Below are 22,905 nucleotides of genomic sequence, written 5' to 3'. Positions count from 1 at the left end.
AAGGCCAGGCGCCGAAAAATAAAACTATATATATATATATATATATATATATATATATATATCAAAGGCGCGCCTTAGGCGCAGCGAGCATCGATCGAAGGGAAGAAGGCACAGCACATCATTGAGGAGCACCAAGGCGCACCCCAAGAAGGCCAGGCGCCGAAAAATAAAACTATATATATATATATATATATATATATATTAAAGGATTCTAGGGTTTCTTTTAAAAGCCTGTCGGCAATACCAAATAAAGAGAAGAAGAAAAAGAAGAAGAAGAAGAAAAAGAAGACCAAAACCTGTGATTTCCAGTAGCTCTAGCCGAGTATGCTTCTCCTTCTCCTGTGATTTCCAGCAGCTCTAGCCAAGTATGTTTTAATTTTTCTCCTTCTTCTTCTCCTTCTGCTTCTTCTCCTTCTCCTGTGTTTTCCAGTAGCTCTAGCCAAGTATGTTTTAATTTTTCTTGTTTCTCCTTCTGCTTCTTCTCCTTCTGCTTCTTCTCCTTCTTCTCTCTCTCTCTCTCTCTGTGTGTGTGTGTGTTTCGTCAGTGCACTACTGCACTTCTTTTTCTTTTTTTTTGCTACCATGCTCTCTTCATCCCATATGCCTCTCTCTTTCTCTCTGTTTCGTCAAGTCCCAGTGGCTGTGGTTGTGGCTATTTTTTTCTTCTGCCATGCTCGTATGCCATATGCTTTTTTTATTTTTTCATTGTCTAAATTTGTGATTTTGTTTAGTGTGAATGTGAAGGAATGTTGACAATTTGATATGTGATGTCCATTTGTTGAGAATTGAGATGCTAATTCCATTACTCTAAATTTCTTATTAGTTATTAGCTTTTAGTTTTATGATTGATTTAAATTGGGTTCATTTTCTTATTGCTAATTGCTATTAGTTCTTATTATAAATTATTAAAAATATTGTAATTGAGTTTATGACTATGTTATCAAAAGTATTAATATCTCTTATTATAATTAGAATATGGTATTATAACTTGGTTTGTATATTGCATTGTTGCTACTTGCTATTAGGTAAATATGGTTTATGTTATTATAAATTATTAATTTCCTTGTCTCTAGTTTACTAGAATTTACCAGTTTATTAAATTTTAACTTTTTGTAGTTTATTAGTGTCTTTAACTTTTAGTAGTTTAATTTTTATCCCTTTTGGATTGCAAAATTATTATTACTTGAACGCTTGTTGGTTATTATTATGTAGTTTTATGTTACTTGAAGTGTGATCATAGTTATTAAAGGCGCACCTCATGCACGCCTCAGGCTCCAGCCCTAAAGACTCTACAAGAGAAAGGTGGGCGACATGCACCAGGTCCTTGCCTTATGCGCCTAAGCGTGTTCCTTGTTCCAAGTGCAAGGCTAAAAATGCGTACCTTTTTTATTTCCACATTCGGCGAGTACTTCCATTAACAAAAAGCACTACCACTCAACTCGAAATTTGTCGATCTAAAAATTTTCGAAATTAGTATTGTTGGTGACTAAGTTGAAAATGAGTATTAAGAGGATAAAGGTGTAGAAGAAGATAAAAAATATTATGATGCTACTCTTGATGAAGATTGAAGAGTAGTTATTTTATAATTGCTTGACTTTAGTTGTGAAATATCAAAAGACTAGTCAAGTTTTAATATATTAGTACTTGAATGCTTATTAGTTATTATTATTTTTTAATTTTATGCTATTTGAAGTTTGATGGAATATTCACATTTATCTTACTTTGATTTTTTTTTTTTTTTTGCACCTCCCCTCGCTCAAGCGTGCGCCTTCGCCTTACGCTTTACGCCTAAGCTCCGGAACTCCTTAGTGCCTTAGTGTGCATTGAGCCTTTAATAACTATGAGTGTAATAAAGGCTTAGTTGAGTTGAGTTGAGTTGAGTTTGTGTCTTATCTCTCTCGGGCGCTTATGCGCCTTGCGCCTAGACTCCAGGACACTTTGGCGCCTTGGTACGCCTTTAGCCTTTAATAACTATGGTACTTAGTACATGATGAAGCATTTGTTGGAACAAGAATTTCTGCTTCTAGATTATTAGTAGATTTTATTCTAGCAGAATCCATTAGTGACTAAAAAATGAAAAAGAGAAGAACAAACAAAGGAAGCTTTGGGATTCAATAATGAAACTTGAAGTGGATGTTGGAATAACGTCTGTTAGTCCCTATTTTGTAGGATTTTTTATTTCTTTCCTTCTTATAGCTATATTCTTCCTTTTGTTTAGTTTCCTAATTAGTCTAGAATTCCTGTTGTATCTAAATTTCTTGTATATAAATAGAAAGAGTATATAAAGCATATTAATACTTAAAATACAGAGAAATACACTGATTTTTCTCCCAAAACTAATTTGTTCAATGTGGTACCACAGCTCTGCCATCCTTCATTGGCCAAAGCAGTTAGGCTTAGGGTTTGCTTGGTCAAGCTTCTAAGCAACGTCTGCAAGGGGGTTTGAGGTACACCACCCACGTCAAAAGGGAGACTAGCTGCCAATCAGCCTTGACAAAGGAGCCATTGTCCGGTGACGCGTGACTCCACGTGCTGCAACAACATCCAACATCATTCCCACGCATCGGCGCATGAAGCTTTTTCCGATGATCTTTTCCAGCCATTCTCTTTTTCGATTGGCCTTCCTTGTGAGTTGCGCCTCTGCCCAGCTAGTTAGGTCTTTGTTACCTGGACCTCTTGTTTTTGAACGACTTCTATAATTTTTTTGGTACTATTACTCTACCTACTATAGCTTTTTAGTATTGTTATTCCTTTTTTTATTGAAAATGGCTGAGAAAAAAAAAAGAGATTTCAGAAACTAAGATGAGTATTATGACTAACAACCCTTCTTTACAAAACAATCCCGTAAAGCTTGATGGTATTAATTATCTTGCGTGGTCAAGATCCTGTTTATTGTTCATTCAGACTAGAGGACTGCAAGGACATGTCACGAGGATAAATCAAAACTGAAAACATAAATCAAAATTTAAAACTGAAAGTATCACTTATAGCCAGTGGGAATCGGAGAATTCCCTTGTTATGTCTTTTGACTTGTTAATTCGAAGCAGCCTCAGATAGCCCATGGGTATTTGCTGTTGAATAGTGCAACAGCTATTTGGAATGCAGTTTCCCAAACCTATTCTCAGATGGGCAATGATTGATGCATAAATTTATAAGCTTTGAAATAGGGTCCATAGTACGAAACAAGGTGAGATTACCATTGCTTAGTACTTCACTGAATTTAGTGGTTTATGGCAAGAATTGAACTATTATCAGGATTTTCATGCCACGTGTACTATTGATTCTGTTAAGTTCCAAAAACATATTAAAAAAGAGCAAATTTATGACTTTCTTATTGGGTTAATCATAGAGTATGATTAGATTCAGGTCCAAGTACTTGGCAAGGATCCTATGCCTTCCCTAAGGCAAACCTATTCTTATGTACAATAGGAAGAAAGTTGTAAAAGTGTCACAATCTACTCTATACCTATGGACAAGGCTAGGTCAGTAACTACTTCTTCTCGAGAACAGTCACATGCCTTTTATAATGGTCCATCAGACAAAAATAATCTACACTATGACTACTATGGGAAATCCAGGCATACGAAAGAGCATTGTTGGAAACTGCATAACCACCCAACGAAAGGGCGTGGTGGTAAACGGATGGGCTCAACAAGACCTCAAGCAAATGTATCTAAGATAGTAGATTGTTCTAAAAACACAAATACCATTGGGATCCTCTCTAATAAAGGAGGACAATCCCTAAGGCATTTGCTGTCACAGCTGGAATCTCAAACTCCCACAATTGTCTCATCTAATTTTGTCAAATCAGGTAATATTTTTCTACCATGTTATATGTCAGTGAGTGTTGGACACTGAAGAAGCGTATGTGTCTAAGATAAGAGTTGCGAAGATGAAAATGTTAAGATGGATGAGTGACCATACTAGACTAGATAATGTCCGTAATAAGAGTATTAGAGAAAATATAGGAGTGGTGCCAATTGAGAATAAATTGAAAGAAGGGAAATTGAGATGATTTAGTCATGTGAAGCGTAGACATATGGACGCTCCAGTTAGATCAGTAAAGCACATTGGGTTAGAGGATAGAAAGAAAAGAAGGGGTAGACCTAAACTGACTTGGAGGAGAGTAGTACAACATGACCTAGATGCATTACACATTTTTGAGGATTTAACCCAAAATTGTTTAGAGTGGAGAAAGAGAATCCATATAGTCAACTCCAAATTTTTGAGATGAAGGCTTAGTTGAGTTGAGTTAAGCTGAATTAAGATTCTAGAGCAAACAGGCAAATGACAAGCTCTTCAAATAAGTTCACAACCTATTCCCCATGTTCAAAAAAAGAAAAAGGCTGCATAATGGATGGATCCTTATCCAATATGTCTGGAACAGGTTCTGCTGAATGTACTCCCACTATAAATCTCACTTCAGTTTTACTTGTGCCTAGTTTTCCTATTAAACTTTTTGTCCATTAACTCTATTACTAAAGCCCTTAACTGCAGAATTAAATTTATTTTCATGCCCATTTATATTTCAGAAATTGAAAACAGAGAGAACGATTGGCAATAGTAGAGTACAAGATGGCTTGTATTTGTAAGATAATAGTGTTGATTTCTCAAATCCTAAAGCTTTGCTAGGAAATTTAATAACAGCTGATCAGGAGATTATAAGTGGCATAGGGGATTAGGACATCCCTTGTTTTCAACCTTAGAAAAATTATATCCCATTTTGTTTAGACAATGCAAATCAGAATTATTAATTTGTGATACTTGTGAACTTGCTAAACACACAAGACATTCTTATCCTTCAATAAATAATAAAGCTTTGGTTCCATTTATGACTATTCATTCTCATATATGGGGTCCTACTCAAACAGTCTCTTCATTTGATTATAGATGGTTTGTCACTTTATTGATTGTTACGCTAGATAGACTTGGGTTTATTTGTGGCAAGCTAAAAATGAAGTGTTTTCGTGTTTCCAATAATTTCATAAAATGATTCGCACCTAGTTTGATGCACAGGTCAAAATTCTAAGAATTGATAATGAGACAGAGTATATGAACAGAAACTTCCAGTCTTATTTAGATTCCCATAGGATCTTACATCAAACTAGTTGTGTGAATAATAGTGCATAAAATAGTGTTTGAAAAGAAAAATAGGCATTTACTTGAAGTAGCTAGATCCCTTGTGTTCACAATGAACCTTCCCAGATCTTACTGGGGGATACTATTTTTTCTATTGCATATCTTATCAATTGCATGCCTCTTCACATACTAAACTTTAAGAGTCCTTTGGAAGTTCTTAAAGGTAAGAACTCTTATATTGTTTGTCCAAAGGTTTTTGGGTGTTTTCGCTTTGTTCATAGGTCACATGTTGAAAAATTAGAACCTAAACCCTAAAATGTGTGTTTGTGGGTTATTCTGGAACTCAAAAAGGGTATAAGTGATATCCTCCTCTTTCAAAGAAATACTTTGTGAGCATGGATATCACCTTTAGGGAATTTGAACCTTATTTCCAATCACCTATTCAAGGGGAGAATAAGAAGGAAAATGTTACTTTCCCTACCCCTATACCTTTTCAAAGGGAGATTCTTAGACCTGAAATCAATCTGAGTAGCAATGATAAGGACCAATCAATTGCTCCTCAAACCATAGAGATACTAAATAGGGTGGATTTAAGAACTTACACTCGTCGTGAAAAGACAGATGCAGTCATTGAGCTTGATACACCTAATCAATCAAAATCCCTGAATTCAACTCCTGAACATCCTGAACTTGAAGAATTACGCAGTGAGTCTCCTTCTAATACTCAAATCGAACTCCAATACTCCTTATGATGATCTTGATATACCCATTGCTTTAGAAAAGGAGTTAGGACATACGCTAAACATCCTATATCCAACTTTGTTTCCTATGATTCTTTATCTCCCTCCTATAGAGCCTTTGTCTTGTTTGTTTCTTCTATTTCTATCCCATAGGATTGAAAGAAAGTATATCTTGATCTAAATTGGAAGGAAGCCATGGTAGAGGAGATAAAGGCATTAGCAAAAAATGAGATAAAGGATCTTTTTACTCTTCCATTAGGAAAGAAACTGGCAAGATGTAAATGAGTGTTTACAGTGAAGCATAGAGCAAATGGTTCCATTGAGAGGTATAAGGTCAGGTGTTACATAGCAGAATCTCAGAACACCATAAAACCAGAATTAGAAGAAGAAGAAGAAGGAGAGAGAGAGAGAGAGAGAGAGAGAGAGAGAGAGAGAACAATTAGAGAGGAAATAACTGTTGGATTGTTGATTTGATGATCATTCCTATCAATTACAATGCAAATGGCTATTTATATCATTCACTAACTACTTAGTCATAACATTCCCCACCTCTTGAAATCATTCTTGTCCTCAAGAATGAAGAAAGGAACTATAATCAGCAAAAACATATTGCAATTACAAACCACCTGCTACAATTTTAAGTCCTCAAATGAATTGTAATGTTCAAAACTAATATACTGAAATTGTACTTTCTATCCTCATATTTCCTTTTCTTTCTCTGCCTTCTCCATTTTTCAAATTCATCTTCTTTAAGACTTACAAATGCAGCTCCCTTCAAGATTAATTTCTTCTTCAGCCTTCTCGATTTCTCTCATTTATCCTCCATGGAAATTAAGAATACACAAGAATAGAACTTGTAATCTTGGTCCTTTTAATTTGGTAAGATCAATTCATCCCCATTGCACCAAGAAATTGCAATTTCCGGTAAAATTTTCGTGTGACAAGCAAATTTTCTGAGCTGAAAAAGGCAATTCGATAGCATCCCACTCCATTTCTCGAACTCCAGCAACAAGAACCTCATTTTGGTTGGTTAACACATGTTGAAGGCCATGACGGAAATTTTGGACTTCCTTCACAACACAATGCTCAAGAAATTCTGAATTTCTTGATTCAAAATTCTGTTCATGAACATCTTTAATCCCAAAATCAATGTAAATTGCTTCTTGGATTTGAGAAAATATTTCACAATCATCCTCAAGAAATTCCTTTGTTTCTTTCTTTATTTTTTGCTTAAATTTTCCTTGTTGATCTATCATGTCTTCATCAGTTCCAAGGGTTATGGATTCTGCACTCAGAAATTCTTCAACAGTAGCAATATTTATCAATATTGCTTTGATCTTTCATTTGTGGATTAGCTGGATCCTTTGGAAATATTAGCAAACCACTACTTTCGGCTCCCCCAACTCCAATACCCTCAGTAGAGACCTCATTGTCTTTTTCCCTTACAAATTTACTCACAAAAGATCTCAAATCCTCCCCCAATGTATTGTTGTCAATAGAGACTCGATCCAATTTATCCACGGTAAGGACCTTCTCTTTCTCCTTTACGAATGTAATCATGAAAGATCTTAAATCCTCCCTCAATGCATTGTTATCAGCAGAAAATTGGTCCAATTTTCCTTTCAACACATTAAATCTTTCCTCTATTGAATTAAATTTCCCATCCACATTCTCCTGCATAACCCTAATTCTTTCTTCCAATTCACCAACCCTAAACAACTCAGAACTAACCACCATAGACTAGTCTTTATTGAGACAGTAATGCAGTAAAACCCAAGAACTTCAAGAACGGGGTTTTCAGTATGATATGGAGTTTCAAGAATTTCAAGAAACAAAGAAATCAAGAAAGAACATAGATCTAATTCTCCGAAAGCAGAAATTTTGAGTGAGGAAGACGATTTCAAGAAATTGAAGAAAATACAAATTCCCACCAAAACCCTAACTTTAGGGTTTGTACCTTAAAGAAAAGAACTAACAGGAAGAATAAAGAAGGAAGAGGAAATAAGGGGAAGAAAGAGAAGAAGGAAGAAGAAATAGAGGAAGAAGAAGAATAGAGAGAAGACAAAGATCTCAGAGAAGAAGAAGGAGAATTGGAAGAAAGAGGAGAGGAAGAGAGAAGAATAGAAGGAACCTGGTATTTGGGAAGAGTAATCTGCCATAAATGTTGTCCATTGATCTAACAGCTCTGATACCAGTTTGCTACATAGCAAAATCTCAGAACACCATAACACCAGAAGAAGAAGAAAAAGAAGAAGAGAGAGAGAGAGAGAACAATTAGAGAGAGGAAATAACTGTTGTATTGTTGATTTGATGATCATTCCTATCAATTACAATGCAAAGGGCTATTTATATCATTCACTAACTACTTAGTCATAACATCAAGCTAGTGGCAAAAGGCTTTACTCATACATGTAGGGTGGATTATTAGGAGACTTTTCCACCTGTTGTAAAGATGAATACTATCAAGCTCTTACTGTCCTGTGTTGCAAATCTTAAATGGGACCTACAGCAGTTTGATGTTAAAAATGGTTTTTTGCATGGAGATTTAGAAGATGAGGTATATATGGAGATTCTTCTAGGATTTAAAGATGAAAAGACCAAGAGAAAAGCCTGTAGATTGAAGAAAGCATTATATGGTTAGAAACAGTCACCAAGAGCATGATTTGACAAATTCAAAAATTCAATGATTTCCTTTAGTTTCTATCAAAGCAATGCTAATCGGTATTTATGAAACATCTTAGAGGTAAGATTATACTGCTTATTGTCTACATTGATAAAATAATTATGATAAGAAATGATAAGGAAGAGATTACCCATCTTAAGGATCGCTTGGCCCTGGAATTTGAGATTAAAGACTTGGGTAAGTTAAGGTACTTCCTTGGAATAGAAGTTGTCAGATCAAACAAGGAATTTTAATTCCTCAAAGGAAGCACATATTAGATCTCCTATATGAGACTGGCATATTGGACTGTAAAGCAGCAAAATCTCCGATTAAAGCTAATCACAATCTACAAACAGGAGTTGAGGAATCAATTGACATAGAGAGATATTAGAGATTAGTTGGGAGATTGATTTATCTCTCTCATACTAGACCTGACATAGCCTATGCTGTAAGCCTGGTGAACCAGTATATGTACGATCCCTGAGAACCTCACTTAGACTTTGTCTTCTGCATTTTGAGGTATTTAAAATCTGTACCTGGAAAGGGACTTCTTTTTTCAAAGCATAGCCACCTCCAGATAAAAGCCTTTACAGAAGCAAGTTGAGTTGGATCTCTTGATAATAAGAGGTCAACATCAGGTTATTGTACCTTTGTCAGTGGCAATTTAATAACTTTAAGAAATAAGAAGCAGAATGTAACAGCAAGATCTAGAGCAGAGGCAGAATTCAGAGCTATGGCACAGTGTATTTGCAAGTTATTATGGGTGCAGAAAATGATGGGGGAAATGAGACTATCAGAAGCAAACAGTTTGTCATTGTTTTGTGACAACAAAGCTGATATCAGTATAATTCATAATCCAGTTCAACATTATCAAACCGAACACATAGAGAATGATCGACACTTCATAAAGGAAAAAAAATAGTGGATGAGTCATTAAGTCTCTCATGTAACTTTAAAGGAACAAGTTGCTGACGCGTTTACTAAAGGATTAAGCAGCAAGATATTCCATACTCTAGTTTGCAAATTATGCGCGTGTGATATACATGAACCAACTTGAGGGGAAGTATTGAAATCCCGTCTGTCAGTCCCTGTTTTATAGGATTTTTAATTTCTTTCTTTCTTATAGTTATCTTCTTCCTTTTCTTTAGTTTCCTAGTTAGTCTAGAATTCCTGTTGTATCTAGATATCTTGTATATAAATAGGAAGAGTACATAAAGCATATTCATACTGAAAATACACAGAAATATACTTATTTTACTCCCAAAACTAATATGTTCAACAGTGGAGGAGCCTAATTTTAAGAATCTGAACTACAAACTTTAATGAAATTTTCTTTAGCTATGGCTGAAGATGAAGAGCTTGAGCAATGTGTCCCATGGAATAGAAAATATCATGTTTTGGAGATCCCATTGGAAGTTGAAGAAAAACCATCAATGGAGACGATATTGGAAGTTGGAGAAAAACAAGTCATGGCGATGCAAACTGAAAATTTATCTGACTCCTTAATTTCTATTGATTTTATTAGTCTTGGTGTTTTTTGGATACAAAGGAAAATGTGATGATGCTCACTTCAATTTTGTCTAATTCACAATTGTTTATATTAACTAAGAAGACTATATGATGCACTTACCCAATGAAGATTTTCAGTCTCTTTTACTTTAAAATATGAGGAAGAGTTAATTCCAAGTGGGGCAGAATGGTATGAAAGCTTACAACAAAAATTTTCAGGTCGTTGCAAGTTGTTCTAACTCGAAGACGAGTTTTTATTCCAAGCGGGAGAGTATGATGTGGAGCATGTTCACGTGGAAGCTGTATTTTCTTTTATTATTATTAACTTTTCATATTCAATTTTGATGTTTCCAATTCTAATTAGGTTTTCTATTTTAGTTTCCTATTCCATCTAGGACTTAAATAATTTCCTATTCTATTTACGACTTAGTTTATTTTCCTATTCTAATTATGTTTTAATTTGGTTTTCCTATTTCAACTAGAATTAGTTATTTTCCTATTTTATCAAGATTTCCTATTGTATTTAGTTTATCTAAAATTCCTAAATAGTATATTAATTTTTCCCAATAGGTTTAGGAGATCAAAACTCTATAAATAGCCCCAATATCCTAGAGTTTTTAGAGACTTAATTAATAAAATTCTGCAAATTTTTCCTCTCATATTTGTGTACGGTGTGTGGAGAGTATTCTACATGAACTTCACGCTGTGTCATTCACCCTTGCCAATTTTTATACAATAAATATTTTTTAAAAAATCCATTCAAGTAAATATTATCATAAATTATGCAAACATTATTAAATCAATTCATCAGAATTCCTTAATTGAATATATAAAAAAAAAATACAGCAATAGTCCTCAAAAGTCAAAAAAGAGGGGAAATACAAAATACAAAACTGGAAAAAAAATTGAAAGATGAAATAGCAAAAGAAAAAAAAAGGACAAAAAACAGTTGAAAAGAAACAACAAAAACTCATAGCAGCCAGCAAGGTTGAGTATCATGGATTTAAATAGCACTCGAAAAAATTGCAAAATTTATGAAATTAATAGATATTTGAAGATATAGAAAGTAGAGACACAGAAGGGGAAATTAGAAACAAGAAAGAAAACAAGATCTCTGCCTTTATGCTTCAAAATAAAAAGGACTTTTGTGCCCACATGATTAACAGCATAAATGAGAAACTAGGCCAAACATAGTTTTCCTTATTTGGGAGTTTTTTAGGACAATGAAATATATTTGGATAAACCTACTCACAGCATAAATGAGAATCTCGGGCAAACATAGTTTTCCTTATTTGGAATTTTTCTAGCCCTCTTCCTTATTCTGATGACTTCATTCCATTTCCTATCATGCAGTTGGCTCCATTGCCAACATAAGATGACCTATCTGTTTGAATCATTGTCCGTTAATCAACAAAATATAGTCATTTTTTCTCCTTCTTTCTCCTGTTGAACTTCACTCTCATTCCTTACCTCTATTCCTTCCCTCTTTCCCGCTTTGCCTTCTCTTCTCCATCCTGTGATATCTGTATCCTTGTCACTATTACTTGATCCTAGTTCTAAGACATATTTCCAGAAATATAATTTAAATTCTCCACTTCAGGCAATGCATGGTTATTCAGTCTGAATGTGGCAATGTTGGACCTTTTCCACAAGAATATTACATTCTGTTAGACTGTCCATTGATGTTGCCAAATTACACAAAAATCTTACCCCGGAAAGGTGCAGCAATGGCAATCCAATTCTTCACATATTTCTCGAAAATCTGCCATAAGAAACAAAAATTGTGAGGTCCTCATTGGAAGGGAAAACCATCAAACTATAATTACGTCAGCCAACACACACATTCACAGAGCAAAGAAAGGAAAAAAAAATGACAACTCAGGGAAAGTGAGGGATTGTTACATCACTGTGCAAGGACATGAAACATTTAACCAGAAGACCACCCATAGAATGGCTTATGATGTTTATCTTCTTCCCACCAGAAGCAATATACACTGACTCTAATTTTGTAGCAAAGCACTCCATTGTCTCTGGCAACCTAAAAGACAAATAAAGAATGAATACAAACATGAATTACATGCTTTCTTCCAGCAAACTATTATCGTATACAAAGTTCAACATTTGACACTAGATATCAAGCTCCAAAAATTAGATTAGTCACCACTATACAGCATACTAACTGCATAAAATGTCACATATTTGCATTCTTGCATTTGGTGTTTTGTTTCACATTCTTGAGCTATTTTAGTGTTTATTATGTTTAATGTAAGTTTTGCAAGTGTTCAAAGTGACTGAAAGTGATTTGAAGTCATTTGGAGCTAAAATGAGCAAAATTTAAGAATTGTAATTTTTGGTGGGGCCCTCTAATGACGTGGCATATGACATAGCAGCCACAAGGGTGGCATATGACATTGGCATGTAGGGTGACTTGGCAAAGCATATGTGGGCGTCTTATGGGAGTGTTTGGTTGCTTGAATTAGTTGTTCTCCTTGGAGGACTAAGATTTGACTATTCCAAGATTATGGAACATATGCAATTAATGTGAGATTCTCTTCTTCCTAATGAGGATGAGATATTCATATTCAAGTTTTGTAAACACTAAAGAGAAAGAATTACAATCAAATCCTACCTAGGAAAGGAGAAAAGTGGTACACATTTTAGGCACCACCAACATGGACGAATTTGCTTATTTGAATACCATTGTTGCACCTTAAACACTATAAATACATGCATACAAGAGGCTGGACATTTGCTTCTTCGCTTTCTCTTTGGTGTACATCCATCTCATCTCATCTCATCTCATCTCTTTAGCTTGGAATTGTGCTTTTTCAAGACCTTGCTTTGGTGCATCACTTTTCCATAATCTTCCATCATCATTGGCGAGTTTTTGGTGTGTTTAAAATGTCTTGTTTGTCAAAAAGTGCTGCTAGTTTGGCGTGAAAGTGTTCTTCCCCTTAGTTGTGCAACTTTGCTTCATTCCTTCTTTGTGGCGTGCTTGCTCCCTTCAAGCTTCTTGGTGGCGCATCATGTTCTTTTTTGTTCGTATTATTTTTGTTGTGTTTTCTTTTGTAACTATAAGCAGTTTTGTTAAAGGCCAAAAAAGGCGTCAGATGAGGTGAGGCGTGCCCTTGGTGCCTTTGCCTGGCTTAAGCAAGTCAAGGTGAAAGAGGCGAGTGCCAAAGAGTGTTGTGGCGAGAGGCGTGAGGCGACCAAGGCGACGCTTGAGCAAATAACATCAACTTTCCCTTTTTTTCTATTTTTTTTTTAAATGGCAAAAAATAAAAATAAAAATAAACTGAAAACTAACGCTTCAACTTACGCCACTAGCAAACTTGGAGCATACCAGGTATTTCTTCCTTCCTCTCTCTCCTCTGCTCTTCTTCAAAATTTCTTCTCTCCTCTCACCAGTGCATCCACTTCTTCTCCCCTCTCACCTGTGCATTCAGTCACGCCATTTTTTCTCCTCTCTTACTTATTTTCCTACGTTTTCTTTTTTTTTTTTTTTTTACTTTTTTTTTCTTCTCGTCTTCTCCTCCTCTCTTCTTCTATGCTTTCTTCTCTTAGAGACACTATCATGCCACACTTCTTTTTTTTAATTTGTTGTTTCATTGTTTATTATATGGGTATTGTATATTGTGATATGCATTTTGTTATTGTCAATTGTGATATGACTTTTATTAAATGAATATTGTGAATTTCATTAGAATGGTTATTTAATTTAATTTTAAAATGATATAGGTCCTATTAATTAGAGGTTTGATATGCTCCACTTGGGTTAGGATAAATGGGTATTGTGCATTGTCAATTGTGATATGATTTTTATTAAATGGGTATTGTGTCTTTGCAAATGGTTATTTAATTTTAAAATGGCTTAAGCTCCTCTTGGTTTAGAATAAATGGGTATTGTCAACTGTGATATGATCTTTATTAAATGGGTATTATGTATTTGCAAATAGTTATTCAATGTTAAAATGGTTTAGGTACTATTAATTGAAGGTAGACATAGGAAACCCTGTCGCCTATCGCCTTAATAACAATAACCATGAGTGAGTAGTTTTCTTGTTCAATGGAGAAGATTGTTGAAACCATGAAACAATTATCATAAGAAAATTTTAAGCTATCAATTAAATCAGCATTTTCTTCACTTTATCTATGCATTCTCTTGTAATTCATCAAAAGATGGCATGTGTGATTGATCAAGAACGCTACTATTTGATTATGCATGTTGATCTAATGGTAGTTAGAATGATTAAGTCCGTAATTGCTTGCCTAACATACATAGCAAAGGTAATATTGTGTGAATTAATCATATTGCTCAGAGATTCATACACTAGGTTAAATATTATGCCACTTGTTGTACAATTGTTACCTAAAATTGGTAATACCTCTCTAGTGTTTTAAGAGCTGCCATTGAGGTAAATCTTGCGCATGACTAAGGTTGTTGAATTAGTTAGGGGTTAATTAGATGCTTGCTTTGATTAATCTAATAAGGAAAGACAGGGAAATCAACACTTGTTTAGTTTCTATAGCAAATTTGTTTAAGTGAATAAATTTATGCATTATTATCAATGATTTATAATTAATTTCCATGGTAGATACATATATCTCTACTGAGCCGTTTACCATATAGTGTTTTTCATATTTAGTTGCATTCTTGTTACTTTGATCATTAGTGATTTGCATACCTTTAGTTTTTAGTTTAATTTACTTAGAATTATGTTAGCAAACCTTTGAAGTTTTACAAGAGATTCACTCATGGGTGAAAGAAAAGAATAGAAGGAGATCAGGTCCAAGTCAATTCTGACAGTTGAGATAGTGCTGCCACATTCTTAGTGCCACTGCTATAATGCTGCCATGTTCTTAGTGCTGCTAGTGCTGCTAGTGCTGCTGTTACGATCATGCCATGTTGTCATTTTTTAATTGTTAGTTCGAGAAGTAAATACCACATTTCAGTTATTATTTTTATCTTTATTTCCTTAATTGTAGGAGGGTGATCCTCCATGTTGTTTATGGTTCCTTGTCTTTAGGAGATGGTTATCTCTTCCTTTTGTATGTAAGTGCAGCACATTAATAAAAGAAGTATTAAAACAATTTCCAATTAAGTTTTTTAGCACTTTAACTTGAGATTTTCAGGTTCTCTCTAATAAGCTTGTTTAACTACAACCATAGGTCGCAAAAAGAAACTCTCAATTCAGACTTCACTTTCTTATCCTAAATCTCTAGTCCATAGGCCCATAACATGATCCATCTCGAGGGACCATAACAAAGTACTAAAATTCGTAAACCACCCCCACCCCCCAACCCTGTTTTCTTTCTTGTTGGTGTGTGTAAGTACTTGGATTCATACTGCTAATTGGTCAATCATTCTCTGTGGGATTGACCTCCGCTTGCTCTTGCTATTGGTTAGTTAAGTAGAGTATCATATTTAATTGGCGCATTCAGCAAGCATCACAACAGAACTTCCAGATCATGAAGCTGATTTTCAAAATGACCAACTTGAAAAAAAAAATGTAATATCCCAACTTAAAAGCTGCTATATATTAAAATGTGGATAGGTTTTGAGAATATCATATATAAAAAATTTAATTTCAAATTCCTTACTACGAACCAATTTTCAGCAACTCCAAGTCAGAAAGAAATGGGGGAGAGAGAGAGAGAGAGAGAGAGAGAGAGAGAGAGAGAGAGAGAGAGAGACCATTAGCCAAGGAGGAATGTCTATATGCATTTTGTCAAACAATAAATGCATAGTTATTAAAGGCTAAAGGCGCACTAAGGCACTAAGAGCTGTTGGAGCCCAGGCATACGGCACAGGCATGCAACTGAGTGACATGAGGGGCAAAATAATGTAAATTTAATAAAAAATTAAAATTTTCATCAAATATTCATAATAAGATCAAGATATTAGCCTTATTTAACCCAACTACCTAAAGATAAAAATTTTCAAAGTATCATTCAAAGTTAATTAAAATACACAAAATAAATGGTTCACCATACACAAACACATATGCTTCAAGATGGCACTTGTTAGGAAAAAAAACAAAATCAATACTTGGACACCTAGAAACAAACCCAAATAGATTAGTTTACACCTAGAAACAAACCCAAATACACTATTAATAGTGTTATTGTTAAAAAGAGAAGGGGCAAGAATAGAAAGAAAGAAAAAAATAAAGACAATCCATAATAAAAAAAGACCCAAACAGCTTTATTAGCAAGTGTTGTTTAAAGGGGAAGACAACAAAAAGCAGCCACAAAACAGAGGAGTTGACCAGTTAAGCAATATGAAAGAGAATTAAAGATGATTGAAAACCAGGTATTAGGAAAGAATTTAAAGCAAGTGTATCACTGTGTCTTGGAAACATAAGCATCAATGGCAGGCAACTTCAAATGTGGTGGTCTAACAATTTTCCGGCTACATCAATTCTGGTGACTTTCTGAAGCTTCAACACCAGATTCTGGTAGATCAGGAAGTTTAAGTTTGATGGTAGAGTCTTTTTTCAATGCAATTGCTTGCGGAATGTGGAAGTTAGATAGTCGAGCCTTTTTAGAGCATTGTTCTTGGAAGAAGACGCACAGCTACATGCCTAGGCGCAAAAGGCGAGTGCCTGAGAAACATCAACCACCTTTCAATGGTAGAGGTGCTACCATTCTACGGCCAGCAACCAATGCGCCTTGCGCCTGAGCGGCGACTTTTAACAATTATGGATAAATGTGCTAGGTATATGTTTCAAATTAGATCAACACATATTTTCCATTTCTTTTATCGTTAGAAAGATACATTCATTCAACATTTCAACCAATCCATCACTTGACTTGATCTTTTCATATACATCATGCTTATCATATTCATAAAGGTTGTAACTTTGGAATCTCATCTTCTTTATACTAAACATTATTTTCCATTATATTTCACAAAAGTAGACAATCTACAATTCCTTATATTCATTACAAACACACTATAAAAATCAAAATTGGAGCAAGGATAACAAAGATTACCTTTCATCATCATTATGGACTAATTGTTTCCAACACTTTAGCACAATGATGAAGGAAATAATTAAGAGAATGACAAGCATAGCTTAATTTGAACACCATATAAACAATTTTTAATAATAACAAAGGATAATATGAGAAAGTTAACAGTAATAACAATTTGGAAATTGATAAAAAAGGAAAGATAACTCTCTTTATGAGTTTGAGCCGTAATTCCAAATATACATGCACAAAAAAGATCTTTCTTCAATGCACTGATGATTTATATTCTTGTATAATACAAAATCTACTTTCGTCAATTAAAAAAATAACAATAAGATGATGCATTGAAAAATGGCTATTAGTAAAATTTAATATTAAAATATAACATCACTGATGGGAGTTTCTGGTTCAGCGCATACCTATTACTTTGACGAAAATCATACCCAAAACCAAACAAAGTTTTTCCCTCTTGAAAACCCCACTTGATCATTTCAACAATCATATCATGGAAATAATAGACACAATCACGTCCTATTACCTGTAAAGGGAAAAAAATCATTTTGAAATGCATCCATAGTGATGTAGAACAAACAAGAACAAATAACAAAACAAGGACCAATCCTTGGAAAAAAGAACTAATTTTTAACAATTTTATTAATCCCAATAATAATCATGGTCTAAAGCTACCGAATAATGGAAAATTAGCTATTTATAGAGCTTACAATCCTAAACAAATTAGGAATAGAAACCTCATCAACTCTAATTAGGTATACTAAATAAGATAAATTAGGAAATAATAGACCTAATAATAATAAAATTCCTAAATAATAAAAACTTCCTAAATTTCTTAATTCTATAATAATTAAAATTCTTAAATAAAATTCTAAACTTCCTATTATGCATTATTCTCCCCTGGTCGAAAAGAACTCGTTCTTGAGTTTTGAAGTGTTGAATGATCACAAACCAGATACAGAGAACATACAGTAAAATCTTCTTGGACAGTAGCAACAAAATTGACTTGAAAAAAGTTTACATCTCTTTTGTAATCCTAGAGACATCAAGACATATAAAATCAATAAAAATAATAGTTGAAAAGTCCTTTAGAACAAGATTCCAACTTTCAAATTGTTTTTTTGGCTCCACAAGTTTATTTTCTTCTATTTCAATAGGAGTTTCCACAGCTTGATCAACTCCATACTCTAGAATATGCTCTTCAATTGGTGAAGGTTCAACAATCAAAACTTAGGATTTTTCAATTTCAAACTTAGGTTCTTCAAGTTGCTCATTTTGTTCCTCATTTTCATCTTCATGTTGCTCTATGAATTCTTCTGTTCGTTCATCTTCAACGTCAAGCTTCTTTTCTTACTTTACAATTTTAATTTCTTCTTTAAGTTCTCGCACAGCTACCGATAACTTATTAAGCTCTATTTTAGATACTCATAAACCTGTACTTCTACTTTTGATAACTTATCAAGTTGTGCTTTCAATTTTTTTGACACCTGAAATCACAAATTCTTCCTTGCATTCTTCAAGCTTTCTTTCCTTAACTTGTAAGAACTATTGTAAGTCTTTTATCTAGTAAAATCTGTTTGACCTCTAAATATTCACCACGAAAGAAAGAACACCTATCACGATAAGGTCTATAACTATAATTATCTATCCGATGTCATAGAGATAGTAATTGACTCTTATGAAATCCAATGTTTCATAGAGATAGTAATTGACTCTTATGAAATCCAATGTCATAATTAGTTTCTTCGAGAGCATTCTTTTAGTAATTGATTTCCTCTTCTAGCCTCTAAATATAAGATTTCATGGCCTTTGGAATAAGAAAACATACCTTACTTGAAGAAAAAAAAAACTCAAATTTTTTTCAAAATTCAGCTTTTAAGAGTTGCTTCTGTAGAAAATGAGCTATAAAATCAGATTCAGGACGTTGAACTTAGCAAGGAAAGAAACTCTTAAAATTTTGATGGTGTGGCAGTGATGGCAAGTGATGTGGCTTTAAAGTGGCAAGCTGATGTGAGTTGTTGCTAGGCTACATCTATTGCTTGTAGGCTCACAATAACATGAGTGAGCTTGTTGGTGTGGAAGCAGATCCGGATACCCGATCCATCGGGTTAAAGCTCCAGGGGCGTCAAACTTAAGATCCAACAATGGAAAGAGACAAATCAGCTGACATCGACCTGCTAGGTTCTTCTAGTTTTTGACCTTTTTTTTTGGTTGAACTGTAGAGAGCAAGGATTTTTGAAAGGGCAAGGGTACTAATTTTGAAGGCTTGAAAATTTGCGGAAGCTAAAGAAATTTAGATTGATTTTGGCTATAATACCAAAATTGATGTAGAACAAAGAGGAACAAGGAACTAATCCTTAGGAAAAGAGAACTAATTCTCAACAAATTTATTAATCTCAATAATAATCATAGTTTAAAGCTACTGAATAATAAAAACTAACTCTATTTATAGAGCTTACAGCCTTAACCAAATTAGGAACAGAAACCTAATCAACTCTAATTAGGAATACTAAATAAGATAAACTAATAAATAATAGACCTAATAACAATAAAATTTATAAATAATAAAAACTCCTTGAATTTCCTAATTCTATAATAATTAAAAATCCTAAATAAAATTCTAAACTTTCTATTCTGCATTTTACATAGTTTTCGCTCAACATCAATGCATAAATAGTTAAAAAACAAAAGGTGATTTTTGTATTTCAATATATCCACTGGGCTTTTATAGCATTTTAGTGCCCCACATGTCCCCTAATATCACTAATAGCGGGTCAGAAGAGGTAATAAACAAAATATGCCAGGTTGTGTAGATTTTTAATGTGAAAACTGAAACCTTGTAAAATAAGCATAAGAGGGAAGGGGACAAAAAGTACCAGGTCAGGATCCAAGACATCAATTGCATACAATCCATATCTATCCTCTGGTACCAGAATACTTGTTTTTGGATCTAAAGACACGGTTTTACCTGTTTCATACAAGCAACATAATCATGCAACACATAATTAAGAAAATTTAGAGAATAGATAACAAAAAAAAAACACAGCAATCATATGATAATAAGAAAATGAATCAATGAAACATGCTTTAAATCACAAGACCCACGATGTTTAATTCGATTATTAAACATCATAATTTAGAATATAATACTTCAAAAGTAGAATGGGATGGAAAAATGTACAACTTTCAATAAAATATAAGAGATATTAAAGAAATAAAAGAATTCCCCAATTTTAAGGAATTTCATACCGAAATTGCTAATGCAATCTATTACAAACAGCAGTTGACCTCATGCAACCCTATTTAGGCAGCATGAAATTTCTACACACAACGAAACAACTATCCAAAATGAAGGTGTGGGATGGACATGGGGTTTCATAATTATTTAATCCAGGCATGCCCTCTGTATAAGTTGTGACAGAAAACGACGGAAATTTACTCCACAAACATCAAGCATTTTCGGAGCTTAAGAGCTTGAATTTTCCTTCCTTCTCTCACAATTAACATAAATAAACTGAAATTGAGCTCATCAAGCAATTTCAAGGACGGTATCTCAGTGAATTAAGTAATGTTTATACCAGTAGAAGGATCGAAGCGCGACCAAAGCTTAGTGCGGAACTTATAATCGGCCCTAAGAATTCGAACCCAAACCCGTTCATCCCTTTTACAATTGTCAGTGTCCATTGCCTTCAGAATCGAACCCGCGATACCAGGCACCAACAAGACCGGGTCGAGATTGGAATCCACATAAGGTTGCGACTCCTTCTTTATCAGCTTCAGCCATAGCTCTACCGATTGCAAAATGTCCTCCAGCAACACGGCCATATCCGATCAAAAAACCCAAAAAAAAAAGAAAAATTACGCGCCCGATTCTTCTATAACAGAGACGTTTTGCAGGGATTACGATTTTGATGATGGCAATTTAAAGAATAAAATAGACTTCGGTAAATGAAAATAGCACAAAGGTTTGAGATTAGGGGGGTTGGGGGTTGTCTCGATTAGGAACCGTATAGCTACAGATGAAAACGAGAGCGAAGCTTTTCTGGCTACCGAGACACAGCAACAGTCAAACAGATAAGGACACGATAAAATTAGTTTGCTATTAATCTACTTCTAGTCATTTGCCCGCTATAATACTTTTAGCTAGCAGAACGCTCCTGCTACACACAGTAACATAAAAAGAGTAAAATAGATAGAGAAAGGTTGTATTAAATTTAATTAACTAATTAAATATTATTAATTAAAAAAATATTATTTTAAATTAAAAAAATTATTTTTAATTAAAAAATTTAATATAATTTTGATTAAATAAATTAACAGTTAAACTTAAATTAATAACCTTAATAATCATAGGTTATTTATTATTTATAATAATTAATTAGTAATATCAAAATCTAAAATGCCTCTAAAAGAAAAACTTCCTTTTATATATATATATATATAATTTAATGTAAATTACTTAAAGTTCAAGCGTTGATGTATCTTTAAATTTTTAATTGTTAATTGATAAAATTGATTTCAATTGTTGAAGATATTTTTTTTAGTTTTGTTTTTTGAAATATTTTGTTTAATTTTAAAATTTAATTTTTTTTATATTTACTGTACATCTATTATAAAAACGAATTCATAAAACTGAATGAAATCAAATTTTTAATTGAGATTAATCATGTCAAAATTAATTGTAGACAAGAAAAACTATTATTATTATTATTATTATTATTATTATTATTATTATTATTATTATCAAATTAGAGATCATGAAAATGAAATGAAAAAAAATTATCTATTTCAATCAAATAAAACTTTTTATCTAGAAAAATAAAAAACAAGTATAATTCCTAAGAAAAAAAATTTAGAATTGAATAATAAAAATGATAATTAAATTGAAGTCTATACAGGATATATGTTTAAATGACTTCTTAAAACATCTTCCTTTTGTTTTTTCCTATATTTAGTTAAAATAAATATTATTTAATAAGATATTTAAAGATGATTTTAATAAATGAATTTTATTGGTGTACACTAAGTCGGTTGGGTTTCAAACAATATTAACCGATAAACAGAAATGCAAAATTTTAGAGACCGAACCAAATCGAAGTAAAAGGAAAATAGAATTGAAACGAATCGAAAATTTTCAGTTCGGTTGATTAATTTACATAAAGCTCAAACACCGAATTAACATACAATGAATGCACAATTATAGTTTTTGGAATCCAAATTAACATAACCACAAAATGTATATTAACATATAACCACGATTTTACACCTTAAATAAAAAATGAAACAACCAAATCCAGATCATAGCAAGGCACTATTAGATCTAGAACATTGACATCAAAATGAACTCAACTTATTTACATTAAAAAGGAAAAAAGAACCAACCAGATCTAGAAACAAAGACCTTATGCAAATCATAAATAGAACCCAAGAATCATAGAATCCTTAAACATAAATCACCCATACATATGACCCATATGAGATAGTGATGTAACACTCTCATTTTAAGTAGTTCGTACATTCTACTGTTCCAGATATTAGTGTCTGTCCGGATGGCTAGAGTGTCTGTAACTATGCTTAATTCACATAGAAAAGCCATAAATAAAATTTACAAAGAGCAAATGAAGTTGGATTAAAATAGGAGTAATGAAGTACAATTAGGTTAAATGAGCTTAGGTCCCAAGGATGAGTGACCGAATCGGGAAGCGACTGCGAGTTTAGTTGCTACTCTAAATTTGTGTGGGACTCTATAACATTCCTAGTTAAGGGATAATTGTGAAACCATTGAGAACTAGAAAATTTTGAAAATAAAAAGAGAACGAGTATAAATAAGTGAATAAGAACTTAAGGACTCATCGAGTATCATTAAAAAGATGGATTATAATCGATGAGGGATATTTTAGTCAATTCACTCTTAGAGGTGACTTTTGA

The 22,905-nt window shown here is 33.4% G+C and overlaps 1 protein-coding gene across 1 annotated transcript in view; it reads right to left on the bottom strand.

Annotated features, from left to right (window-relative positions):
• The window catches only part of LOC110660558 (lecithin-cholesterol acyltransferase-like 4), a 71,076-nt gene extending 50,000 nt beyond the window's left edge, over positions 1 to 21,076 (bottom strand). Inside the window, exons 1-5 of the mRNA XM_021818906.2 lie at positions 20,556 to 21,076; positions 19,854 to 19,945; positions 17,385 to 17,503; positions 11,893 to 12,028; positions 11,701 to 11,752 (exon numbers count right to left, since the gene is read on the bottom strand). Coding sequence (XP_021674598.2) covers positions 11,701 to 11,752; positions 11,893 to 12,028; positions 17,385 to 17,503; positions 19,854 to 19,945; positions 20,556 to 20,802 — 646 coding nt within the window. The 5' untranslated portion in view covers positions 20,803 to 21,076. The remainder of the gene's footprint in view (positions 1 to 11,700; positions 11,753 to 11,892; positions 12,029 to 17,384; positions 17,504 to 19,853; positions 19,946 to 20,555) is intronic.
• Positions 21,077 to 22,905: the final 1,829 nt, after the last annotated feature.

Source organism: Hevea brasiliensis, chromosome 4, assembly GCF_030052815.1.
Source record: "Hevea brasiliensis isolate MT/VB/25A 57/8 chromosome 4, ASM3005281v1, whole genome shotgun sequence".
NCBI classification, from domain to species: domain Eukaryota; kingdom Viridiplantae; phylum Streptophyta; class Magnoliopsida; order Malpighiales; family Euphorbiaceae; genus Hevea; species Hevea brasiliensis.
Note: the sequence above shows the minus strand (reverse complement) of the source record. Positions and strands in the feature narration are given on the sequence as shown.